We start from the raw sequence: 27864 nt of genomic DNA, 5'->3' as shown, positions 1-27864 counted from the left end.
CTCCGTTTGTTTCCAAGTCTACTACTAATCATCTATTTAAGGGTTAAGTCTACCAAAAAACAAAACAAAAACAACCTGGAGAACACCAACAAATAAATGTAGAAGAAATGAAAGAGATAAAAAAAATGACAATTTGCAACAGTCATAGTACTAATTGATTCAGGCAGTACTTTTCAATAAGTAAAAGCTATTGGGTGAAAGTTAGATGAGAAACAGAATATTTACATAATCACAAAGGATCTCTCCATAGGGGAGAATTAATTACAAAGGGGAAATGGTAACTTTTCAATGGTGAAACCTGACAGATACCATCTTAACCAAGGGATGAGATATCACCAATAACTGGGAAGACCAGCATCATGTGCCTTCTGATACGTTCTGAGAAGGATATAACTTCATCTACATACAGTGCTGTGCTGCTAAATGTAAATGTTTCACAACCAGAAATGCGAGAGGGGGGTACAAGCTCTGATGTGTAGCATTTGTTGATTTCCATGGTGTGAACATTCCCACCATGGCTGATTTCAAGCTACCAGTATGACATTACAGAACATGGAGCTGGGAAGAGATGTGACAACTGGCTCTCATAGATGGTACTAACTGGTTCTAGCACACCGCTGGGTAGTATTCCTGCCAAAAATACATCACTAGATCTAATCATGAGAAACCTTGAGACAAAAATCTGGCCCATACTCTTCAAAAACGTCTGTGTGATGAATGCCAGAGGAAGGCTGAGGAACTGTTTCAAAGCAAAGGAGACTAAAGAGTTATAACAACTAAATGCAGTCTGTTATCCTGGATCAAGAGGAAAAGTTGTTATAAAGGCACTACTGATACAACTGGATTGCATATTAGGCAACAGTATAGGTTCAATATTAAATGTTCTGAATGTGATCATTGTTATATGGGTCTGTAAGAGATGTCCGTTATCCTAAGAAAGATACCATGAAACATTTAGGGGTAAACAGTGTAACTTACTCTCAAATGGTTCAGAAAAAAATTACACACATTTGGAGGTGGGGGAGATAGAGAGAGCACCAGTACAAATGTGGAAAATGTCAACAACTGGTGAATTTGGTTTGATAGACATACATTTTGTGTGTGTCTGTGTGTGTGCTATTCTTGCAACTCTTTTGTAAGTTTGAAATTATTTCAAAATAAAAAGTTTGTTAAAAAATTGATGTATTTTCCGGGAGGGTTGGATATCTATTTGTCTCGACTGCCTCGTACCCCAACCCCCTTTCTGAACAGAATATCCCATTCTTTTGGAGAACTGCTTCTCTCCTTACTGGATCTAATGGAAATACAATCATCCTTCTGTGGGCAAGTGATGGAAGAGGGTTCAAAGACCTTCCTAGGGATTTTCCAAATTAGAACTAAGGGAAGAAAGCTCTCTCCCTCTGGAGGTGACATTGGGAAGATGTGAACCAGAGACAATCAGTGACTACAGATGGACAGAAAGGGGCTTCTTAACATTGGTGGTCAACTGTGTCCACTGCTGAGCTGGGCCAGACTTCAAAGTCTGGTTAAAGTTCAAAAATTGTCGAGAACGATGCCTTGGATGCTGCTTCTATGCTCTCACCTCAGTTTACCAGTAAGCCTGCAAACAGTGCAAAGAACCAATGGGATAAGGACACAAATGAGTGAGTTGATACAGCTCCTGGGAGCCTCTCTAACACCTTCTGTGGACACATCTACATGGAAGGAAGACTCTGCCAGGCCAGAGAAGCCCAGAGCGATGGGCTGACTAGTTTTTATACAATTTGGCTGGGGGAGAGGCCGCATCAACACTTAATACCTACCTACCGTCTAACAAGGCAGCTCTTGCTAGGCCATAGAAACATACTTCCCTGGGCAATTTCCTATTTTCTAGGGGTTATCATGCCCCTAGAAGGCCAGGCCATAATTACTACACCTGCACTCCCTCCTCCCCCTAGGTAAATAAGCCAGTACTTTCTCCTTTTCCATCCAAGCTAGCTGTGAGAGGCAATGTTTATGGAGGATGGTCTCAGTGAATACTACACGTTCGTTCTTTCAGAGCAGCATTTTGCAACCTCACTACAGTTGACATTTTGAGTTAGATAATTCCTTACTGGGGGGAGGGGCTGTCCTGTGCACTACAGGGTAGTAAACAGCATTCCTGGCCTCTGCTCACTAGAGTCTAGTAGCAGCCTCCTCACCAGCTGTGACAACCAAAAATGTCTCCAGAGATGGCCAAAGGGTTCCTTTTGGCACCCCAATTGAGAACCATTGCTCTAGATTCACTAAGTTTATTCTTGGATTAAGCTAGAATCATCAGAAACCTACAAAACTGAGCCATAAGGTTTCCCGAGGTAAAACTCCTTTTTTGGTATGATTTATTTATTTTATTTTTAAATTTATTTTTGGCTGCTTTGGGTCTTCGTTGCTGCACGCAGGCTTTCTCTAGTTGCGGCAAGCGGGGGCTACTCTTCATTGCAGTGTGCAGGCTTCTCATTGTGGTGGCTTCTCTTGTTGCAGAGCACAGGCTCTAGGCACATGAGCTTTAGTAGTTGTGGCTCGTGGGCTCAGTAGTTGCGGCTCGTGGGCTCTAGAGCACAGGCTCAGTAGTTGTGGCGCATGGGCTTAGCTGCTCCACGGCATGTGGGATCTTCCTAGACCAGGGATCGAACCCGTGTCCTCCGCATTGGCAGGCGGATTCTTAACCACTGTGCCACCAGGGAAGCCCAAAACTGCTTTTTAGAAACTGTGTTCTGGCATCACTCCCCTGGCTTATGTTGAGAAACAACGTAAGAAACAACCCTCAGAAACTCATTATTTTAATAACTTTAGGTGTGTTGTTCAGGACATAGTTCATTACCTCATATAATATCACTTTACAAGGACACATGGGAGCAGTTTCTGATTTTTAGGACCAGTGATGACTGTTCCTTCGAGCAGCTGCTTTGTTTTTACCTTAATGACCACTGTGCGTTATGTAAGTGATCATAACTTCCTCTGAGCTTTGGCTCGTAAGAGAAGTTGAATTTCAAATTTGTGGGCTAAATGCTTTATACTCACCATGCTGAATTTTTTTATAAAATATTTATTTATTTATTTGGCTGTGTCGGGTCTTAGTTGCGGCACGCGGGCTTAGATGCCCCACGGCATGTGGGATCTTAGATCCCAGACCAAGGATCGAACCTGCATCCCCTGCATTGGAAGGAAGATTCCTAATCACTGGACCACCAGGGGAGTTCCATGCTGAATGTTTTATACTAAGCTTAACCTTGGCAGCATCTAATTATTTCCGCCTTTATTTTCTCACAAATAATTCTGGTTTCATCAGTTAACATATCTTAGTGTTTTTTTTCCTTTTTATTGACGTATATACAGTAAAACGCACAACTCTTACTGTGCAGCTCGATGACTTTGATGTGTGTATATACTCATATAACCATCACCTGAATCAAGATATCAAATATGCTTACTAATTTTTCATCTTAGGGAAAGGTATATATGTTTATAAACCACATCATATCAAAAAATTACTTTTGCTAATAAGAAAGGTACAAAATAATACTGCAAAATTGTTTCAGTTTGCAGTTTTTTGATTACTAACCAACTTGAGTATTTCCCTTGCAATTGCCTATTATTTGCTATTGCCTATCTGTGAAATGACCCTTTGTTCACTTATCTACTTGAGAGTTTATGTTCAACTTGAGTTACCAATATTAACGCTTTGTCTTGTTTATGGGGCAGAAATTGTGTCCTTCAATCTCATCCCCTCTGATGTGCTCTCTCCTCCTGTGAAGTCAGATTGGACTTGGCCCTCCCACATTGGAAGAATCTATGGGGTCCTGAGTAAGTAATTTTTTCTGAAACTCACTCAGTTCCTCCTCTGCAAAATGGGGAATGATAATATTGAATTTACTGAGTTGTTTAGAGCATAAAGTATAAAATATAAAGCACTTACCATGAAGGGTAGCCCCCAAAGACTCTCAGTGTTATTCTCTCTGCACTGTTTACCATGCTACTTCTTACATCCTTATATATCATTATATATATGGTTCTCTACTTTGTTCTGGGACACGGTTCAATTTTTGTGTAGTTCCATAACATTTAATCATTCTTCCTTTATAATATGTCTCAGTATCTGATATGACAAAGGCTTTAACTTTCCATAATAATATTTGCCATTCTTTTCCATTTATGTTTTTAAAGAAATTTTTAAAATAATCTTGTCAAGTTTTTAAAAAGATATAGTAATTTGCCTTCCTCTTTGGAACCAAAATAAGTATCTACTGAAATTGCTCTACAGAGATCATAAAGTTTTATGATATACCATGAAGATCACACACAACCTGGTTTAGGATTAATAATTGTTTTTTTTGTATTTTCCAACATAAATAGGCCACTTTTTTCATTCTGTTAATCTGGTTATCATTGTGTAGGATATTATTTTTAGTGTATTTAACTTGTATTCAACTTCTTCACCAAAGCCAATAATGCCAATAAACTTTAGTTAGTTTATTTCCATTTCCTAGGCACCTAGCAAAATTGTCTCCAAATAATATTTTGGTGCAGTTCTTTTCAATGTATGGTGGTATAACTGATTGCACTGAATAAAGTAGACATTTTACTTAACACATCAAAACAGCACTCCTCCCATACACTGCTGGTGGACCAACTTAAGTTACTTCTGGACTAACTTTTTGGCAAGGTCCACTAAAGTGTAACATACACATGCACTATGACCCAGCAATTTTGCTCCTAGGTATACACCTAATAGATATGTTTACAGATGTCCACTAAAGGGCAGGCACTTGGATCCTCATGGCAGCACTACTTATAATAACCAAATACTGCAAAGCTACCCAAATGTCCATTTATGTAAATGAACTGTGGTATACTCATACTCTGGACTACCATTCAGCAGGGAAAATGACTAAGCTGGCTGTAACGACACACAACATGAATGAATCTCAAAAACATAATTTGAGCAAAAGAAGCCATATATTAAAAAAGCATATACTGTATAACTTCAGTTCTATAAAATACAAAGTCAGCCCAAACTAATAAATACTATTAAAAGTCATGGTAGTGGGGGGATTAATGACTGGAAGAACATGCTAGGGGCTTCTCAGGTGCTGGTAATGTTTTGTTTCCTTGATAGTGGTACTAGTTGCACAGATGTGTTCAATCTGTGAAAGTTCATTGAGCTGCACAATTACATTATATACACTTTTCCATGTGTATACTTCAATATAAAATTAAGAAAAAAAAATAAAACACAGAACCACTGATCTTTCCTCAGCCTTTCCCATCTTACTTAATGTCAGTTTCATCCTAAGTTGCTTGGTCCAAGATCTCCATGGTACCATTGGGCACAGAGTCGGGCAGTGCGCAACCTGTGCAACTGTATTTGGTGACCCTGTTTGCACCTTCTAATGCAGTATAACCTTATTTATCTTCTTTATTGTCTTTATCCCTATCTACCATCACCTCTGCCTAATAAGTAAGCTCCTTAGGGCATGGGTTTTCACCTATTTTGACCCTAGCTATATCTCCAGGACCACTTGGCACACAGCAGGTACTCAAAACATTTGTAGAATATCAACTAAAAGAGTAGTGAAGGAAAATGTCGATGGGTGTATTATTATCTTTCCTTTTTAAAAAGGGAATGCTTCTTATGTTTCTCGATTCACTATACAGTTGATTTGCCTTGATTTTCAACTCAGAATAAGGAATCCTAGCTTTCTGAACTATGAGAACATAGCTCAGGCTTTATCAGCTATGGGAACTGTTAGCATAGTACCTAGTTATCAAGGATATATATATATATATATATATATATATGCAAGAATATATATATATGCAAACTTATCAAAAAATCTTTTACTTTTCTGGCATCACTTTCTAAAAATGTAAAAGGAAAATAATATATCTGTCCCCCAACTTCACAGAGTTTTGAGAAAAAAAAAGAAAAATGAGCTATAAAGATGCTTTCAGGGCTTCCCTGGTGGCGCAGTGGTTCAGAGTCTGCCTGCCGATGCAGGGGACACGGGTTCTTGCCCCGGTCGCGGAAGATCCCACATGCCGCAGAGCGGCTGGGCCCATGAGCCATGGCCGCTGAGCCTGTGCTTCCGAGGCCTGTGCTCCGGAACGGGAGGGGCCACAACAGTGAGAGGCCTGCGTACCACAAAAAAAAAAAAAAAAAAAAAAAAAAAAGATGCTTTCAAAAACTAAAAAGCATTACAAGAAGAGCAAACAAGTACAGGTGTTTTGTGGGTGTGTATCACAGTTTCAAAGATATAAGCAGTAGGATCAAAGTATCTGGACAGACTGCTTCTCAGAAACTTGATCACAATGAACATGGGAACAAAGAGAAAGTTTATGAATTAGTGTTTGGTTCTGGGAGGATAATACAAGTGAATATACAGACATGGAAATGAGAAAGAAGGGAAAATGAATCAGATCATCTTTTCTCAAGGTGGAGCCCAGGTATGGTTTGTGCAATGCATGTTTCTTTTTGGTGGACAGGTGGTTCTTGAGATGAGGTTCCAACTAGTTTACATAGAAACCAGACCTTGGTTTCTAGATAGCATTCTCCACTGAAAGGAAAAACGGCTGATTCCAAGGCGATGGTAGTGGGAGCCTTTAGAGCATCAAAATGAATGAGAGAAGGGATTATAATATATTGAATAAAAAGAAATCCATGAGTCCATGTTGATAATAAAAACCATTTTTTTAAAAAGATGGAGAAGAAGGGAAAATTATTCTTTACCCATGAATGCTAAGAAATGTTGAAGGTGATAGAATTAGCAAATCACCATTTACAATCACCATATACCACAGTACTAACTGGCTTAGCCAAGATCACCACTGGAGACCAAGACCATTGGATCAAAGACTGTTGGGAAACAGGATGGTCAAACAGTCTCAAAGTGTTGACTCCAGACAAGTTGTTAATTACAAAGTGGAAAAGATGAAGAGAAATCTGGTAGATACCACCTTAACCAAAAACAAAGCTTACTAACGTTGCAAGCCTCCCTGTGAGACACACTGAGGAGGACCCAACATCACTTATGTAGTATTCTTGCCACAAGGAAATTATATTAGACTAGTGGCTCTGAAACGTCTGTGTATAGCAGAGTTACCCGAAAGCCACTGAAGAATAGAGAGACCCAGACTCACTGAAGTGGTATAGGGTGAAACGGGGCAGGTTGTGGGTCTCTGTAGTTTCACCAAGTTCCCTAACGATTCTAAGATGTGGCCAACACAATACATGTCTGGAATCACTGAATTAGACAAATCCATATTTCACAAATTGAGAGACCTTCTACAAGGCAAATGGCCTATACTCTTGAAAAATACCAATGTAAGAAAAGCCAAGGAAAGACTGGACATCTGTTTCCCATTATGGAGACTATAGAGTCATGACAACTAAAACCAATGTGTGATCCTAAATGGATCCTGGCCCAGAAAAGGAAAACAAACAAACAAACAAATACCAAACTAACTCAAAAGCTAATTATTGAGACAATATGATATTAATCTCATAAAACTCTAAACTGCACATGGGCAGAGATCCAAGTCACCACTGTGCACACAGCACATTAGTGTAGCACATAGTGGACATTCAATAAATATTTTTAAATGAATTAATCTATACTTTAAAAAAAATACCAAATCTTTTGATAACAAGGTTCTACCAGACGATGCTACAAAAATACCATCAGAACTGTGAGTCTTCCTCCACCCAATTCTTTTTACTTCGCCCCTATTCTGAGATCTGGAGGCTCGGCTTTATTTCTTTTGATCCCAGGAAGAATGGTATTGTCACGTGGCCAAATATCAGTGACACTGGCTCCACCATTCTGCCAGTATCTGAAACCTTGTAATAAACTCTTGCACCAACATGGTTGCAAAGCAAGGGGCTGAATGTTTATGAGACTGCTCTGAAAATGAGAGGTGTGGTGATCTACAGCCAAGTCGTTAAGCGATGCAAGACGGAGAGCCTAAATAGGTCAGGTTCCACTAATAAGCATGGAGGTTCCAAGGCACCCACATCTGATAAATAGGAGGTGAGACAATTGGAGAACAGATGAATAACTGTCAGTAGACACTGAGAACCCAGCTCTCTCCTTTTGTACTCACCTGTATGCATTATTAGATTACATACACAGCAGAATTTAATGACAGCATTCTAATTGCTTAAATTACCCTGGCACTAATTTACGATTATAATTTGAATTTGTAGCAGTGGAGTGTCCTGAAGAAAAACTAGTCATATTAAAAAAACCCAAAAAGTGCAAGGTACTTGCAAGATAATCAAGGATGATTAGAGGGAGAAAAGGATGAATCATGAGAAAGAAGAGAAAGTTATGGTCATGATGTTAAAATGAATCTTCTGAATAAAGAAGCACTGCTAAAGTTAGTATCCTAGCCTCACATCCTAGATGCTTTTTGCATCTAGGAGTAAATATGCGATGATACTTTTATTTTTAGGACTATTGTACATCCATTTGATTGGGCTTCCTGTTTATCATTTTTTTCCAATAGGGTATATACCACATTTAAAATGTTTTCACCAACATTCTCCTTTTATGCCATAATGGTGGTTATTTATGCCCAAGTACTTCTTATAAATGAGAACATCGTATGATAGTCCTCTTGGGAATTTTGGAAGAATATTATCAATAACAATAACAATAAAAATGAGAACATTTAAGTGCTAACTATCTGTTCCAAGAGGCTGACCTATATTAATTCATTGAATCCTCAGGACAACCTTATGAGGAGGTATTATTACCTCACTTCACAGGTGAGGACTGAAATTAGGAGATTACAGTAGATTACTGCTTAAGGCCACCTACCCTCTTAGTGGTGCTACCAGGATTCAAGCTGGGACCACCTCTCCATAGTCCCCCAACTCTTTGCCATGTCATGCATTGAGCCATATTTTGGTCTCTCCAAGGAGTGAACAAAACAATCTTGGTTGGTGTCCAACACCCATGAAATACTTACTGACTTCACTTCAGCTGGGAGGTAAACTGTACTCTTATAGCATATATTGCATGTGTTCTTAGTAAATTTAAATTGTAACTATTTGTGGCCAATTCAACAGGTTTAGCTGAAATGGGTAACTTGGTCTATTTCCCAATGAATCTATATTGTAAAACATTAATATTAGGCCTCCTTAATTATGAAATGGCAGTCTTCCATTCAATTTCTTCTTTCTGAAAAATATAAAGGTAGCTTTTCAAACCTCCTCCTTAGGCCTCTTAAGCATGTGTAACACGCCAGAAAGGCAAATGACATGTGCTTCTAGTATGGGTTGAAAAAACAGATGCCAAATAGATGGTAGATGACAGATGGACAGGTAAATGGATGGATGTACAGAGAGAGAGAGAGTGGGTGTGGGTAAATTAGTTTTTAAAAGTTTCTTTGCCATGTTCCTTTTGAAATATAAGATTTGAATCTTCAAGGATGTCCACTTAAGCATTTTCAAAAGCAGAAAACATACAAAGAAATTTGATTTCTATAATAAATTGAGAAAATATCTTCCAGAGTTTTCTCATCCTTTCCTAGATTTTAAGATATTGTATTTTCAGCTGAATTGACCATCTACCTCGTCCTCCCTCCAGCCAAGCGTTTATCATACTATGTTTATGACTTTTTTTGGAGTGACAATTTAGCTGTAACGATATTCCGATAGCCTCTTTCTGAGATGACGGTCTACCAAAAGTATCAGCACTGGGTTTAAATGTTTTAAGGTAATTCATGTTAAATGGCACCAGTACGAAATACAAATATTCCAGTTGGGTGTTTAGTGGCTCTGTTCAACGTATTCAACAAATATTTGAGTGCCTTCTTGTGCTGGCAATACATCAATGAACAAATAATTCATTCTTTGTAAATTTACTCCGGGTAGTGCCAACTAGAGTGCATTTTCCTTGTTCTCTAAGACCATGTCCTTTTGCCCTTCGGTGGGCCTTGATTTTTTCATCTGAAGACCCAACAACTTCCCCTTTAGCACCTCAGGGAGGTGGTAAAGGCAACCGAAACAGCACAGGGGACAGGTCCCTGAGGATTACAACTGGCATGTGTTATAAGCTATTATTATGAAAACTCTGATTCTCACACATGCACAAGGCAGCACAGATCTAAATGCTCATGGTTTAAGACACACATCATTTCAATACCAGGAAAACATAGAAGGAAAACAGGGAAAACAGGGAAAGGTGAAGTACTGATTATGAAACTCTCAATAGCCCTTTAAAACATGGCATTCGATTTCTTTGTTCCACATGGATTGGCTAGTCTTCAAACCAACTCTGATGTTCAGCTTAGTGACTTCACTGTGTAAATATCTATGGCTACTTATTACCAGAAAGCACGCTCACCTCTGTATAGACAGAACTTACAGCCTGCAAAAAAAAATTCAATTTCTGTTACTGACCCTTTAAATAATTTCAGCATCTTGAAATGAGTTTCAGGATTAAAATACACACACATACACACACATTCACGTAGACAAACACTCTCAAATCCCAAATACTAAAACTCTGCCAGGTTAGCAGATATACTGAATATATTTTATCCTTGGTAACCATTCAAACTGTCGGTTGTTGCACTACATGGAATAATTCCAGGACAAGAACCATGAATGTGGTGCTGACAGTAATGGATTGGTTACAGAGGAATATGCTTCATGTTGTATTAGTTTAAATCCAGCTGAGACTAATTCCTCTCTTTTAAGGCACTGTAAACAGGGATAATAATAGGTCTTACCATGAACGTGTACTTTTATAAAGTCTCTTTGTCATGAATAGGCAGCTGGAACAGTATTAAATTAGCAAATACCTTTCTAGATTTTAGGAGAATGTTTCCCTCTCACAAAAGTCACATGATTGTTTCAGGACCTCATTATTGACTTTTGGGATGATTTATTTCTCCAATTTTTCTTCCACTCCTGCTTCGTTGTTGCCTATATGGTAACTCTGGCTTTAGTAAGAAGGAAAAGGGAAAGCCAATGATGTTCAGATAGTTTGGCTGAATCGTTGGGGTAGAAGAATATATTGGAAGATTTGGCTAAAATGAGGTTTTAAGATTAAGTGGACTCCCTCTGCATACACTTGCAATGCCTTTCCATACTAAAGGCAATCGAATGTTGATGACTTATTTCCTTGAAATTCCAAGAAAAGCTGTTTGAATCTAAGAGCAGAGAAGTATGCCAAACTATCCTTGTAGCCGATTTTACAGCAATTCTCCTAAAGGTCTCCAAAAAGTATTTACGGTGAATAAAGCAGCAAAGGTTACAGTACATATGCTGAGACTCCTGTGCTTCAAAATCCGATCATGCGATGCCCCAAATGGTATTCCAACGGGTTCAGTATATGAAATTTCAAGGTTACAAGTACAATATCAACTCTGGAAAATTGAACGTAGGAGCACTAGCTCCATCTTAGGTAATGAAAACAAAATAAGATTGAAAGCTGAAAGAGTCTAATTTTAAGGTTGTTACGCAGATCTTATTTTCAATTTGGCTCAATCTTTTCACAAGCCCATTCTGCAAAATTTGATCAATGTAGTTGTGCGTGTAAGCTACATTTACTTTGCTCACTTGACAAATATTTACCGAGGGCCTATAGTGTATGCCTGTCTCTGTGCCAGTGGCTGGGACGTAAAGCTGACCCTGATCCCAAGGAATCAGTCCAGTTGCGGGGTGGCAGGTATATAAACAAGCAAGGCAACGCTATGGGAAGATAGCTAGAGAAGTATTTAGAGGATACTTTCGGGATTGGAGGAACTTAATTTCTTTAGGATATGGTTGGTGGTGGTACACAGGGAAGGAAAGAATTGGTTAAGGGCAGGGGACTTTGGAGTAGCTGAGTTCAGAAGGATGAGTGGAAATTTACCAGAGGGAAATGAAGGGAGAGAGAAAAGCATTCAGCAGACAAAGAACATGAAAAAGAGAAAGACATTCAGCACAGGGATAAATATATTAAAAGGCATGGAAGCTTGAGAAAGCTGGTATTAATCAGGGAATGAGGAATTATTTCAGTATGAACATGGTGAGTGCGGAGGAGGCTAGAGTGACGAGCTGGGGTTTGTGTGTCCTATGAGGGAGCGTCATATGTCAGAGTAGTAGTAATAGTAGTAAAAACATTAATAGCAAAACAGTGTCTGCTCATGGAAAAGACTCTGACAAGTACAGGTTTCTGGTAACTGACTATACTGCTGAACTGAATGAATAAGCATTTTCAGAACTCTAATGGAAAACTGATGAACTCATAAAAGTGCTAACAAAAGATCAAGATGAAAAAAAATTAATTACATGGGACTGAGTGAACTGATGAGGATGATTATAATTTTGGTGACTTTCTGTTTGAATAAAAAAAAATCTCACAAGGACTGAGAGGCAAAAAATATACAAATCAATTTTCACTGCAAAGTAAAGGAGCTGTTACGGTGGAGGATTCCTGGACTGAATGTCAATATTATGACATAGTATGAGCGTGTTTTGTGTTTGGTAATTGCAATTGTTGTTGCTTTTGGTGTGCTCATCCATTTACAATGCTTGGTGTCAGTTTATTTATCTCCTGTAAAAATAAAATACAGTGTGTGTGTTTTCGAAAAAAAAAAAAGAAGTCACCCAGAATTGGCCTAAATAAATAAATAAAAAAAAAAACAACAAAAAAAAACCAGTGTCTGCTTCAGATACTCTTCTGTCTAGCTGGTATATATTAACTCATCCATTGTAGTAGGAACTATGATCCCCACTTTACAGTCGATAAAACTGAGGCTTAAAAATGTAAGTAACATGCCCAGGTTAGAGCCAAAGTCATGTGTTTGAACCCAGACTGCCTGGTTTCAGTGGAACCTTTCCCCCACTGCACTATACTGCCTCTGTAGGTAGCAGGGGCTAAGACGTTAAACATGGGGGATACAAGGTCTTGTTGATTTTACATTCTAAAATGCCTCAATCCTGCCATCCCTTCATTCATTCTTTAATTATTCGCTCGTTCACTTAAGCAACCTTTCACGTAACATCTAGGTCCTAGAGACTCCAACATATAAAAAACCTGGTCCCTACTCTCAATGTGCGAGTTTATCTTTAATGAAATAAAAATGTGAATGTTCAAAGCAATCCTGCAATCCTTCCCCATCTTGCATCCTGGTTCTTGTAAGAACACATAGAAAATAGGAAGAAAAGTGGATGGATGAGGTCAACGTAGCCAAAATACCTAAAAAGTTAAAAGTCTAACACAATATAAAATGCAGGCAGCAACTGATCTCAGCCAACAAAAATACATACTTCAAAGAAAGAAACAGGTCAAACTAATACAATTAACGCATCAGTAGTAGGATTATGGATCAATACCTTTTTTTGATTTTTTTTGTCCTTTTCTGTATTTTCTAAATGTTCAACAATCAAGTATTATTTTTACAATCAGAAAAAAACATTCTGTCAGTCGTCATTAAGAGTAGACCTTTTGTGGGCTTCCATGGTGGCGCAGTGATTGAGAGTCCGCCTGCTGATGCAGGAGACACGGGTTCGTGCCCCGGTCCGGGAAGGTCCCACATGCCGCAGAGCGGCTGGGCCCGTGAGCCATGGCCGCTGAGCCTGCACGTCCGGAGCCTGTGCTCCGCAACGGGAGAGGCCACAGCAGTGAGAGGGCCGCGTACCGCAAAAAAAAAAAAAAAGAGTAGACCTTTTCTTTTTAGATAAAGCAACTAGGAATTTTCAGCTTCCACTTAGCTTTGTCCAGTGAGAAAGACGACTATTTTTCTAATGGAGAGAGAGTGATCAACACAACGTTTTTATTCTTTTCATACAGCTTCAAAGAGGTAAAGTTTAATGAATACACTGATTATTTTTGTCTCTATTTTTCTGATACAAAATGAATCCAAGTATCCTATTTAAAAAATTTTAGAAAAGCATTACTTAGAAAGCAGAAGTCTTTCCATAATCTCACTCTCAGAGATAATAAAAATTTATACTATGCAATATATTTTTCTATTTTTCCTATAAGTACATTTTATACACACACACACACACACACACACATATAAACAAATAAAGTTAAAGACAATTATTATATTTACTGTTCTGTAGCTTGGTTCTTTTTAAACTTAACAATGCAATTTCAGGACTTCCCTGGCAGTCCAGTGGCTAAGACACAGCCCTTCCAATGCAGGGGGTGTGAGTTCGAACCCTGGCCGGGGAACTAAGATCCCATATGCTGTGCAGTGCGGAGGAAAAAAAATGGATGAAAGAAAAAAAAAAACAATGCAGTTTGGACATGCTTCCACACCAGCCGAGAAGGGCCATTCTATTTTTTTAATGGCTGCCCAGTATTCTTATCACATGAATGATTGGTCACTTGTTTAATTAATCCTTATTCAATCACATTTAGGCAGTTTTCAGTTTCCTGCTGTTAGAAATAATAATCTAAGATCTTTTGATATTCATCTTTTCATATTTCAGTAGTATCTTCCACACGCTAATTCCTAAAGTTGGTGGAGCACTGGGTGAAAAGATAGACTCTTCATTGTCACTGACGTGGCCAAATTGCCTTGTGAAGGGGCTTTTAAGAGAGCTTTGGTGCCTCCAGGTTCACACACTTAAATGCAAATGGCATTAACAGTCTGAGGACATTATGCAACATGTTCTATCACTGCAAGTGTGGCAAGAGCGTGTTTGTGGGTGACAGGCTGAGACTCTCCCCAAGTCTCCTGATGAAAGGGCACACCTAATAAGGCCTCAGTCCAGAAATGAGGGAGGATAAAAATAAACATGATTGGATAGTCTTGCAATGACTTTGTTTTTTAATAGGATTATTAATGTTTGGCTCACTAATATTTCCACATTTATTCAAAGTACAAAGAGATGAGTGCTTATGAAAGCAGGGGGCACAGTAAATCTCTGAAGGCATCACTGAGCCATTTTCTCCTGCATCTTGATATGGTACCTGCTCCTGTTAAAGCCTGGAGCAGGGTAGATCCTAACTGCCTTGTACTCAGGTTAACACCTCTTGACTGAAAGGAATTCCCTGGTGGTCCTGTGGTTAGGACTCTGTTCTCTCCCTGCTGAGGGCCCGTGTTCCATCTCTAGTCAGGGAACTAAGATTCCACAAGCCGTGAGGCACGGCCAAAAAACAGAATCAGAATAGACCTAGGTTTTATCTTGTGGCCAGATCTAACCTAAGGTAAAACCGAGGAAGCTTACAGTTGTCTTGCTTTATTATTTAACGGTATAGGATATATCTAGGACATCACTTTCAAAAGCGTGGTCAGCAGTTCACTGGTAAGCACTGCCTGAAAGAAGAATTACATCTGCAAGTAAGTTTGGAAAATACTGGGTTAAACAAAATCACACACCTGTACACTGAAGGACTTCTTGATGCCTTTGTCAAATTCACTTCTTGAATTTCCAAGAATGTGGTCTAATATTCAAAAATTTTTAAACTTTTTCATATGAAAATAGCTTATGATCATGAGGTAGATTCTTGAGCTGCAGATTTAAAGTACGATATTAGTGTGTGTGTGTGTGTGTGTGATTACAAAATCCTAATTCTGTTTGTGCACTGCAGAACTAGGAAAATGTTTCAAATGGCTTTCTATGTGATTTTTGGAAGGAGTAACACATAACATCATGGAATTCTGGGTATGTTCAGTCTCTCCAAGGTCCCTGGTATCTTTCAGAAATATTATGTTAGAAAGTACCATCATGTACATTGCCTTTAAAATAAACACAACACACACCATACACAAATGAGAGAATCCTTAAGACTTAGGATGGGCCACAGGAAGGCAGCAGTGCTAAATATTACACTGATAATGCAGCACTCATCAGAAATCCTAGCCCTTAATTGGAATGCAATAATTTTTTATTGAATGAATAAAGACAAATACTATGGCTTCTGTAGCCAGACTGCCTAGTGATTACTTCACTGCTAATGAGCTATTTACCCAGGGCCAAATTATTTACCTTATTTATGCCTCCATTTGCTCATTTGTTAAAGTAACAATAAATAACATTATCGGCTGTTGCGAGGCTTAGGTGAGTCAATACATGAAAAAATCAGTATCGGCTGTTTGCTGAGCTCTCAGTAAGTCGAGCTACCGTCCTCTTCTTCCCCACCCACCCCCATGCACGGTCTCTACCACAGAGCACCTCTTGAACCCCACTTGCTTTTCCACATTTTCTGTCATCTCACTATTATAATAATTCTATACACACCTAAAGAGACAAGGTAGCCAATACTATTTTAATTTTCCAAGCATGTCTTCAAATCGCTGATTTTAAAAATGGGGTGGTAGTGATAAATGTTGTTTGATTACTAAAATCACACGCATGGTTGAGGAGGCCTCCAAAAACCATCACTGCAGGCAAACGTGCAGTGGGTTTCTCATGCATTTAAGGCTTTTCCAAGCAGGCTGCAGGTTGTCTAAGGTGGACCACAGCCCACATGTTGAGGGCTCCCAGGTTCCCCAGCATCAGTTTGGGCATTTCCCCATCATCACCACCTGGCACAGGTTATGGCTGTGTGCAGGCAAAGTGTGCCCTCTGCATTCTCACCAAACAGGTTCGGGAGCCTTCACTTGAAAGACAACTCAGACCACAGCTCTCTTCTGGGGAACTCTTGAACCGTATAGGCAGTTTCTAACATTCTGGTAGGTTTTGTACCAACAAGGGCACTAGTGCACTTCTGAAGCTTAAATTCAGATGCCACAAATATGCCACGTGCAGTGGGCAGACAGCCATTATCCATCAAGAGCTAGGATGTGTCATGGTTAAACTCGTGGACTCTGGCATTATACTGCCTGGGATGAACATTGGCTCCTCCACTTATTAACTATGTGAGGTTTGTGTATGTTACTTAACCTCTGTACCTCAATACTCCCATCTATAAAATGGGAGATAATAATAATAGAACTTACCAAATAGGTAAGTTACCTGACTTATCTAATAGGGTTGGAATGAAAACTAAATGCATGAATACATATAGTGCCTGGTAAATTATTCATATTTAATATTTGTTAGTGCTATGACCTGCCAACTCTGTAACAATAGCCCCTGAGTTCTAAGTTATTGAGGACACTTTTATTTCCCCAGAGCAGTGACTGAGGTCACTGCTGAGGTAAATGGGGGGTGTTTTTAAGACCCAGGGTGTCCTGCTGGTATAATTTGCCAAGGACACTTTTCCCACATAATAGCTCTGTGACGTTAAGAAAACGACTTAACCTCTCTGTGCCTCAGTTCTTTTATTTGTAAAAGGGGTCACAAGTTTCCGTCTTCATGGGCTACAGTGAGGATCAAATGCAGTTAACCGTATACCACTTAGCACAGTCCTGGCACACTTTTGTGGGCTTCCCTGGTGGCGCAGTGGTTGAGAGTCCGCCTGCCGATGCAGGGGACGCGGGTTCGTGCCCCGGTCCGGGAAGATCCCACATGCCGCGGAGCGGCTGGGCCCGTGAGCCATGGCTGCTGAGCCTGCGCGTCCGGAGCCTGTGCTCCGCAACGGGAGAGGCCACAGCAGTGAGAGGCCACAGCAGTGAGAGGCCTGCGTACCGCAAAAAAAAAAAAAAAAAAGAGTAGACCTTTTCTTTTTAGATAAAGCAACTAGGAATTTTCAGCTTCCACTTAGCTTTGGCCAGTGAGAAAGACGACTGAGTATTTTTCTAATGGAGGGATTACGTTATAGCCATCTACATATTACCTAGAAAATACCAAACTGTAAATTCCTACAGATGAATTTTTAAAAATTATCCCAATAACCTAAGTCATAGTGCCTGACAACTTTATGCTTTGTAAAAGTTCTGAATCCTTTGACAAGTCATGGAATACTCTCATTTAGAAAGGAGCTCCTAGGACCTGACATATGACGGAGAATAATTTAAAAGAACTCTGCTTCTTCAAGACCAACAGAAATAGCATACAAAACTACAAGAGAAATACTACGAGCCAAAATTTGCATCCTATTTTTCTTTCTATTAGCAACAGAGCAAACAAGTCATCAAGGAGGCTATTTCTTTGGACCCTGGCCAGCTAGGCAGTGAGAAATATCACAAGGGGTAACTGTACTTCTTCACATAAGACATGATCACCAACTGTTGTTTACGAAATATTTTCCTGACTCAGTAAATGCTGCATTGGCTATACAGGTGTCTACTTATTACTCAAACCATGGTGTTCTTAAGGAAACCCACATCTCACAAAAAGAGGCTCTCACAAAGTCTCTGGTGCTGGAGACATTTCCCTTTCCTCATAGAAGTAGCCAAAAACTCTGGTTTGAGTACTTTTGCTTCTGGCTAAGATGGAGTAACAGGGGCTGGATTTACCCTGTTTCCTGAAAAAAAGTAAAAAACTAGACAATAAATATGAAACAACAGTTTTCAAAACACGGAACATCAGGCAGCAATGGACAGTGAACCTTGAATGTGGTAAACCCTGACTGTCCCTACTTGCTGCCATGAGAAGGTTTCCAGGCTGTGAAGGGGAACCCAGATGGCGCAAGGTGGACTTTTGGAGTTGTGCAGCTGGAGCTGAGAGAATGGGGAAACCGAAATGGATGGAATTTGTAGAACAGAGTGCTAGAGAAAAGAGAGCTGCACCAAGAGAGACTCTTGAAGCTATACAGTGGGTCTTTTTTGAGTATTTAGCTGAGTACTGATCACTGCATGCGTGGAAGGAGACTACCCAAGGCTGGGGAAAGAACTAGCCAAAATGAAAGGGAAGGCTGCCTGGTCCTCACACAGGGCTGAAAATGGTGCCTGTTCCCACCAGTCAGACTGAAAAAACTCATAATTCATGGGGCATTGAGTAGAGTACTGAGGAAGGTCTTGCCTCAGTCATGGGCCCTCTAGAATGAGTACTGCTCTGGTCCAGCCTAACAAATCTTAAAAGTGAGACCTTGAAAAATTGAACTGCATCCAAGTAACTAAACTGTATCCCCAAACACATGTCAAGAATATTTAAGGAATATGAAAATACGTGGCACCCCAAAAGGTACAATTAAAAATGTCCAGCATCCAATCAAAAATTATCAGGCATGCAAATAGGTAGGAAAATATAACCCATAATGAGGAGAAAAATCAATCAATCAGAACCACCCAAACTGACACAAATATTAGAATAAGCAGATGAAGGGACTTCCCTGGCTGTCCAGTGGTTAGGACTCCACGCTCTCACTGCCAGGGCCCAGGTTCAATTCCTGGTCAGGGAACTAAGATCCCGCAAGCCGCACAGTGCGGCCAAAAAAATAAAAGAGAGTAAGCAGATGAAGATCTTAAAACAATTATTATAACTGTAGCCCATATGTTTAAAAAGTTAAGTAGCCACAGGCAAGATTTTAAAAAGATCCAAATCTCAAACTTCTAAAGATAAAAACTTCAATATACAGGGTGGGATAAATGGCAGAATAAATTCTAAGAGAAAAGATGAATAAAATTGAAGATACTGCAGTAGAAATTATCAAAATAAAACACAAAAAGAAAGAAAGAAAGAAAAAGAAAAGAGCATTATTTAGCTGTAGGATAACTTTAGGTGGCCTACTATATGTGCAATTGGAGTTTGCAAAGGAGGCATGGATGGGGACAGAAAAAAATAGTTGAAGAAATTATGGCTGAAATATTCCCAAATTTGATAAAAACTATAAACCCACAAGTCCAAGATGCTCAATAAACACCAATCACAAGAACCATGAAAGAGAAAGCTATATCAAATTGTTCAAAGCAGTGATAAAGAGAAAATTTTAAAAGCAGACAGAGATGACCAAATGTTTACACAAAAACAATAACAGTGTCATGTGCATCTATAACAGATCTAAAAATAAAACGTATGACACTGACAGCATAAAGGCTAAGAATGAAGAAACAGAAATATACTATGATAAGATCCTTGTACTACATGTGAAATCGTACAAGATCACTTGAAGGTAGACTTGATAAGTTAAAGATGTATACTATAAACCCTAAAGCAATCACAGAAAAAATAAAACAAAGAGTTGCAGCTAGTAATCCAACAGAGATAAAATGAAATCATAAAATACTCAATAAATCCAAAAGAAGGCAGAAAAAAGGAACAAAGAACAGATGGGACAAATAGAAAACAAAGAGCAAGACAGACAAACTTAACCATGTCAATAATCACATTAAATGTAAATAATGTAAACAACCAGTTAAAAGACCGAGATGGACAAATGGATAAATAAAATGGGTAAAAATATCAAGATGCAATTATATGTTGTCTGTAAGAAATTCACTTTAAATACACAGACACAAACAGTTTACAATTAAAAGGATGGGAAAAGACTTACCATGTTAACACTGATCAAAAGAAATGTGAAGTGGTTATATTAATATCAAAGCAGACTTCAGAATAAAGAATATTACCAGGATAAAGAGGATCATTCTATAAACACAGTCAAGAGGATATAGCATTTCTAAATGTTTATACCCTAATAACAAAACTTCAAAATACATGAAACGAAAACTGATAGAACTTACAAAGAGAAGTAGAAAAATCCACAATCATAGCTAGAGATTTCAGTACCTCTCTGTCAATAACTGATACAGGAAGTAGACACACAATCAGCAAGAGTAGTAGACTTAAACAATACTATCAAATTGACTTGGTTAAGATCTATAGAACATCCATCCAACGATAGCAGAATACACATTCTTCCCAAGTGCACATGGACCACTTACCAAGACGAAGCATATTCTGGGCCATAAATAAGTCACATTAAATTTAAAAGAATTTAATTTACACAAAGTGTGTTTTCTGACCACCGTGAGATTTAATTAGAGGTAAATAAAAGATCCCTAAAAGTCCCCAAATTTCTGGAAACCAAACTATACTCTTCTAAATAACAATGAGCCAATGAAGATATATCAAGAAGGAAATTTAAAAATATTTACAAATGAATGAAAATGAAACACAACATATCAGTATTTGTGGAATACAAAATCAGTACTTAGAAAATGTTACCGTAATAAATGCATATATTAGAAAAGAAACATCTTTAATCAGTGATCTCAGCTTTCATCTTAAGAGACTGGTATATGAAGAGCAAATTAAACCCAAAGGAAGAAGAAGGGCAATAATAATGATAAAATATAAACTAATAAAGATCATAGCAGAAATCAATGAAGTAGAAAAAAATTTCAAATCATTGAAACCAAAAGCTGATTCTTTGAGAGGCTCAATACAGATAAACGTCTGGCCAGAATGATAAGAAATAAAAAAGAGAGAAGACACTATTTATTAATATCAGGATCGAGAGAGGCAATATCACTATAGACTGCACATATTAAAAGGATAATAAGAAAATATGAACTATGGCTATAAATTGGACAACTAATAAAAAGGCACACAGATTGAAAAGGAAGAAGTAAAGCTATCTTTATTAGCAGATGATCTATAAAGTAAACCTGATGAAATCTACAAAAAAGTTACCAAAAGTTATAAATGAGGTTAGCAGGATTCAATATCAATACACAAAAATCAATTCGATTTCTATATACTGATAATGAACATTCAGAAATTGAAATAAAAAGGTATCATTTACAATTGTATCAAATAATATGTAAGACATAGGGACACATCTAACAAAAGACCTGTATACTGAAAACTACTGAGAGAAATTAAATATCATCTAAATAAATGGATATATATATATATCTTGTTCATGGGTCTGATGACTCAATGTTGTTAAACTGTCAATACTTCCCACCTTGGTCTATGAATTCATGTAATCCTAATAAAAGTATCAGTAGGGTTGTTTGTTTTGGGTAGAAATTGACAAGCTGATTCTAAAATTTATATGGAAATGCAAAAAACTTAAAATAAATAAGACAACTTTTAAAAAGAACAAAGTTAAGGTTTGTTCTGATTTCAATACACAGTTCAAAGCTGCAGTAATCAAAACAGTATATTATTGCCATAAAGGCTGACAAATAGGTCAATGGAACGGAATAGAGTCCAAAAGTAAACCCACACATATATGGACAACTAATTTTTCTTAAAGGTGCAAAGGCAACATAATAGAGAAATGACAGCCTTTTCAACAAATGGCACTGGAGCCACTGAATATCCATATGCAAAAAAAAAAAAAAAGAACGAACTTCAATCTGAACTTTGTGTCATATATAAAAATTAATTCAAAATGGATAATAGACTTAATGCAATACCTAAAATTCTAAAACTTCTAGAAGAAAACACAGGAGAAAATCTTTGTGACCCTGGGTTAGGCAAAGTTTACTGAGATACAATAACACAACCCATAAAGGAACAAATTGATAAAATAGACTTCAACAAAATAAAAGCCTTTTAGTCTTTGAAAGACATGAAGAGAATGAACAGCAAGCCACAGACTGGGAGAAAATATTCGTAATCCATATAACCAATAAAGTACTTATAACCAGAATATATATACTCTGAAAACTCATGAGAAGAAAACAGCAACCCAAAGAAATTGGGCAAAAGACTCAAACATAAAGAAGATATAATGATGGTAAAATAAGCACATAAGAGACACTCAAACATCATATGTCATCAGGGAAATGGAAATGAAAACTGCAATGAGATGCTGCTACACTCCTATTAGAATGGCTAAAATGGAAAAGATGTTGATGCCATGTGTTGACGAGGATATGAAGGAACTAGAAATCTCAGAAACTGCTGGTGGGAATTTAAAATAGCACAACCACTTTGGAAAACAGTTTGGCAGAACCTTAAAAAGTTAAATCTATCTACCATATGACCTAGCCATTCTACTCCCAGGTATTTGCCCAAGAAGAAAAGAAAGTATATGTGTATACAATGACTTGTACATGGATGTTTATAGCAGTTTTATTTGTAACAGTCCCCAAACTTGCATAATCTAAATGTTCATCAACAGGTGAATGGATCATTCTGAAATATGTGCACATATCAAATCATCATACCGTACACCTTAAACTTACACAATATTATATGTCAATTATATCCCAGTAAAACTGGGAGAAAAAGAAAAAAAAATGCACAGGTGAATGCATAAACAAGGTAAGGTATAGGGACTTCCCTGTGGTTCGGTGGGTAAGACTCCGCGCTGCCACTGCAGGGGGCACGGGTTCAATCCCTGGTCGCGGAACTAAGATCCCGCGATCCTGCATGCCATGCAGTGCGGCCAAAAATACAAAAACAAAAGCAAAAACAAAACAATGTAAGGTATAGCCATACAGTGGAATATTACTTAGCAATAAAAAGCAAAGTGCTACTGATACATGCAGCAACGTGGATGAATCTCGAAACAATTATGTTCATTGAAAAAAGACAAAAAGATTATCTACTGTATGATTCCACTTACATTAAACTCTAGAAAATGTAATCTCCTGTGAGAAAAAGCAGATCTGTAGTTGCTGGCTATATTCACTATCTTGATTGTAGTGATCATTTCAAGGGTATTACTTCTAATAAGACGTAGAAAACTATGTAGTCAATTACATCTCAATAAAGCTATAAAAACAAAAACAGCAACAACAAAAACTCTGCTCTTTGCTGAGTCTTACACCAATTAAAGCTGCAAGTGTGCAGTGGGCCACCTTAACACGTTGGGGGCTGAGGGAGGAGTACCAGTACAGGTGTCCTAACCCACAGTCTGACCCCTTGTCCTTCCAGGCCAGCTGTCTCTGGCCACCCCTCAGATTTAGGGTGATATGTATGGGCAGAAGGGGTTCCCACCGGCCCTGGAAGCAGGCGTGGGATCTGAGATCCTGAACACTGAGAACATAACCTTGAAGGGAAGAGCTGGGCTCCAGCTGAGCCTATCTTGGCCCACAGACTCCCTGCCGTTGCACAGGGTATGGTTTGAGGAGGCCAGACTAGAGGCCTTTAAAGCAACGCTTATCTGCAAGGAGCTAAGATAAAAATGGAGAGTGTCTAAAACTTCTACAGCAATCTGACGGACATGGCTGCAACATCCAGGCATGGGATAATTTTTCTAGCAATTCGTGTGTATTGAATTTTACAAAAGCTGTGTATCCTCCATGGACTGGATGGAAAACAACAAACCAAAACACAGGTCCCTTGACCACAGGTAACTGAGACTCTGCCTTAAAACACATGGCTTTGAGCAGAAGCCCCTAAAGAAGACTGGTTTTGAATTACGATCAATGTAGGCCGTATTCTGTTAAAAAGGATTTCTGGCCTGACTTTTGTGAGGCTTCGATCACAGTCTGCTTGATCCATCTTTGTGTCCTGCTGGGTCATTCCGTGTGGAGTATGAACTACATTTAAGGCCGTGGTAATTCTGCGTGAGCACAATGCCTCTGTACATGGCTGTCTTCCCAACTCAGAATTTGAGAAGAACTGCCTTTCTTTCTCTTTCTTTTTTTTTTTTTTTGGTTTATTTGTTTGGTGGGGAAGGATATGTCAAGAAAAAGATTATGTCCTTTTTTTCTCCATTTGAACATGAAAACAAAGGCCCTGCCATTGCTCCCTCCTTCTCCAGTCCGTCTGGAGTCTGCCACTGACCATAACAAATGGGGCCCTTACCTTGTGCACACAGGCCTTTGCATTCAGGAAAAACAGCTCCACGGTGGTTTTATCCTTCAGGAACGATATGCTCTCAATGTAAAACCTGAAAAACAGTACAGAAGTTTGTTCCTTCAGATTCCTTCCCTTTTCTCTGCAATGATTTCATTTCCTCATGCAGTTTCCTGCAGAGAATTTTCAGAAACTAGGGGATGGTTGTGCTTTATTTCCCTCTTAAAAGCTATCTGCAACACATATGTACAGCTGTGTGTATGTATGAATCTATGTGGATATGCAGATAACATCTTCTACAGAAGGCTTTTGTGTGTTGGAAGGTGAATTAAAGAAAAATCCAAAATGGTCACCAACTGCAAAGCCAACTTGACTCTTGGTCGCCCATTCTTCAACACACGTTCTGGGAGCTCAGAATACCTGAGACAGCTTCGAAACAAAGCCCAGTTGAGCTCTGAGGGCTGAAAACAGAAGTCTGCTGAGTAAGCACTACTAAATAATTGAACCTGGAGGCCTGTGGCTCTGTCGTTTTCAGACCCAGGGTGGGTGTGAGAGCCCCACGTTTACCTCGCCCCCATCCACCAGGAGAGTTTCAATCGCACCCTCCCTCCTTTCCTCTCATCCTTCCAGGCTCCAGGCTTTCCCCGCGGCTGGAAGCTGAGCTCTCCTACTACTTAATATTGGTCTTTCTCATGCAAATCAGGGCATTCTGGGCCTTGCTCCCTCCACTGCCTTTTCTGGGCCTTTGCTCGTTCAGTCTATGAGGCCAGGTCCCTCTTTTAGGAGAGAGCTGACTACCAGGAAGTGCAGAGGGGAGGAGAGTCTTGTGTTTTCCTCATCCCGTCCTGTGGAAGCTGGCGGGTGAGGGCTGGTGCTCTGGCATGGGTGAGTGCGCCAGCTACGGCCTAGAAGGTTTCCTCTACTGTTGGAGCCCCACTGATGAATAATGCATGAAGAGACTTAATACCCAAAGAGAGCTCACAGCTAGGGTCCTGGAAGAGAACTTGCTCTCAACTTGGTGAGAGGCAAGATAAACCCGGACTGAAGTGGCAAGGGGGGTAGTCTTGTCCTTAGCCCCGCAAAATCCTGACAGGCATTGGGCATTTGCTTTTTTTATTTTTTCCTCCCTTTCCACAATAAGGAAACGTTTGAGAAATAAATCCAGCAGCTTAAAAAGGCCGTGAAAGATTTTACCACTGAGACAGTAAAATCATTTGAAAAATTCCACTCTTAATGCTGAATCATCAAGGGAAGTTCCAGAAAGAATAAATCCTTTATATTTTCACTTACAAGGGTTTATCTCACCTATGAGTGAGCTTAATGAAGATTCATGAATGTTAGGTGTGTGAGAAGGGAAAGTTAAGGATTAAGGCAGGAGGGGGAGAGGAAGAGTTGGAGGGAAAAGCAGGCTTGGGAATATGCAACATATAGAATCTGTAGTCCCAGCTCCATCTTTTATTAGCTGTGTAGCCTTGGGCAAGATCGTTAGCTTCTCTGTGTCTTTTCTAAAATGGGTGTTATGACTGCGCTTACCTCACAGGGTTTTGGAAGGAGTAAATGAGATAATAGAAAAGGATGTAAAACAATAAAAACTAACAGTTGTTAATAAAAATCCATTTTCTGGAATTTAATGCTATGTGGCCTGGGGGTTGTGGCTTAAGCTTTGAGTCTAAGATCCTTTGTCTATAAAGGGGGGATGACGATGGCCCTAGGAGGGCCGTTATGAAGTACCCACGACAGTGCCTGGCACGTGGTAGGAATTCAAGAAATCCTAACTAGTGTGGCTTGGCAAACCTTGCGTCATGTTTAAAAAAAAAAAAAAAGCTGATAGGACACGGTGGGATTTGAATTATATCTGAAGGCTAGGAAAAACAACAGGATTCTATAGGATAAAAAGAAATCCAGGTGGAGAAAATACAATAGGTAAATAGCACCTCTGTGGTAATGTGATAAACATTCATAATTTGGCTTTCGCCAAGAGTTAGTTATAATCTGAGTATTCTCCCATCAGTTTCGGCCTCCTGGCCATGGCCAGACAGACCAAGGACAGTCACCTGACTCAAAGGCAACCAGTCCGTAAGCTGGTGAGCATCCTATGAGGTGGGCTGGGGAGAAGAGAGATCGGCCCATCAGAGGCTCCTTATACGGGGTAAGGAACGGACAAACCCATCAGGTACGGTCTCTTAGAGAGGCTGAGAGATGAGACAGACAGGTCAAGAGGGAAATAGTGGAGGCAGAGAAAGGCACCAAGAGTAGCGAGTCCCTGCGACGGCGGATTCAAGGCCTGCTGCTGCCATAGGACTGAGATGACCTGTGCAGCTAAGTTTCCTGAAGGACCTTCTGTTTCAACTAGGTGGTGATGGTTTTGCCCTGCTTCCTTTGTTTTTACAAGTATTTTTATCTCTGTCAACTGAGATAAGATGGGCAGGTTTTCGGTGGGCAGCCTGAAAGTGCAGCAGCAGGATCACAGCTAATGTTTCTTGAGCTCTTACTTATGTGCCGGGTCGCATGCTGAGTGCTTTCCACGTGTTGTTTCATTTAATGCTCACAACAGCCCTGGGAAGGAGATACCTATCATCATTCCCATTGTACAGATGCAGAAACTGAATTCAGAGATCTGCCTACATGCACAGGCAGGAGGAGGTCTTGATCTGGGTCCCTTTGACTCCTGTAGACAACACTTTTCAGTGGAACCTCCTCCTGACTGCCTTTCTTGTTCATTCAACTAGCGTTTATAAGGAAAGCTAAGCCCTAAATAATTGTGTGCAGAAACAAGTAAAGTAGAAGTACATTTGTTGTCTATTGTTTCAAAAGTCAGAACCAGGGCTTCCCTGGCTGGTGGCGCAGTGGTTAAGAATCCGCCTGCCAATGCAGGGGACACGGGTTCAAGTCCTGGTCTGGGAAGATTCCACATGTCACGGAACAACTAAGCCCGTGCAGTGAGCCTGGGCTCTAGAGCCCACGAGCCACAGCTACTGAGTCCGCGCGCCTAGAGCCCGTGCTCCACAACAAGAGAAGCTACTGCAATGAGAAGCCTGCGTACTGCAACGAAGAGTAGGCCCCGCTCGCCGCAACGAGAGAAAGCCTGCACACAGCAAAGAAGCCCTAACACAGCCAAAAATAAATAAAATTAAAAAATAATAAAAATATTTAAAAAGTCAGAACCAGATCAGTGGACCAAAAAAATACAAGGTGATAGATTTTGGATCAACCTATGAAACACCTTTTAGAAAGTTAAAATAGTCTTGGAAGGGTCTTCCTGCCCTATAAGAGTCCCAGGTCAGATTAGGAGAACTCAGGGTCTGTTATCTATGCCAAGATTCGGTGATTCTTTCACTTTTACTTATTTCAATATATATCTCAGA

General features: G+C 39.4%; 1 protein-coding gene across 3 annotated transcripts in view; it reads right to left on the bottom strand.

The window, feature by feature from the left end:
- FRMD4B (FERM domain containing 4B) overlaps positions 1 to 27864 on the bottom strand; it is a 186460-nt gene that overhangs the window by 76068 nt on the left and 82528 nt on the right. For all 3 annotated transcript variants that reach the window (XM_060161366.1, XM_060161367.1, XM_060161368.1), the window contains one exon: positions 24509 to 24593. In XM_060161366.1, the coding sequence (XP_060017349.1) occupies positions 24509 to 24593 (85 nt within the window). The remainder of the gene's footprint in view (positions 1 to 24508; positions 24594 to 27864) is intronic.

This window comes from Lagenorhynchus albirostris, chromosome 10 (assembly GCF_949774975.1).
Source record: "Lagenorhynchus albirostris chromosome 10, mLagAlb1.1, whole genome shotgun sequence".
In the NCBI taxonomy this organism is placed as follows: domain Eukaryota; kingdom Metazoa; phylum Chordata; class Mammalia; order Artiodactyla; family Delphinidae; genus Lagenorhynchus; species Lagenorhynchus albirostris.
Note: the sequence above shows the minus strand (reverse complement) of the source record. Positions and strands in the feature narration are given on the sequence as shown.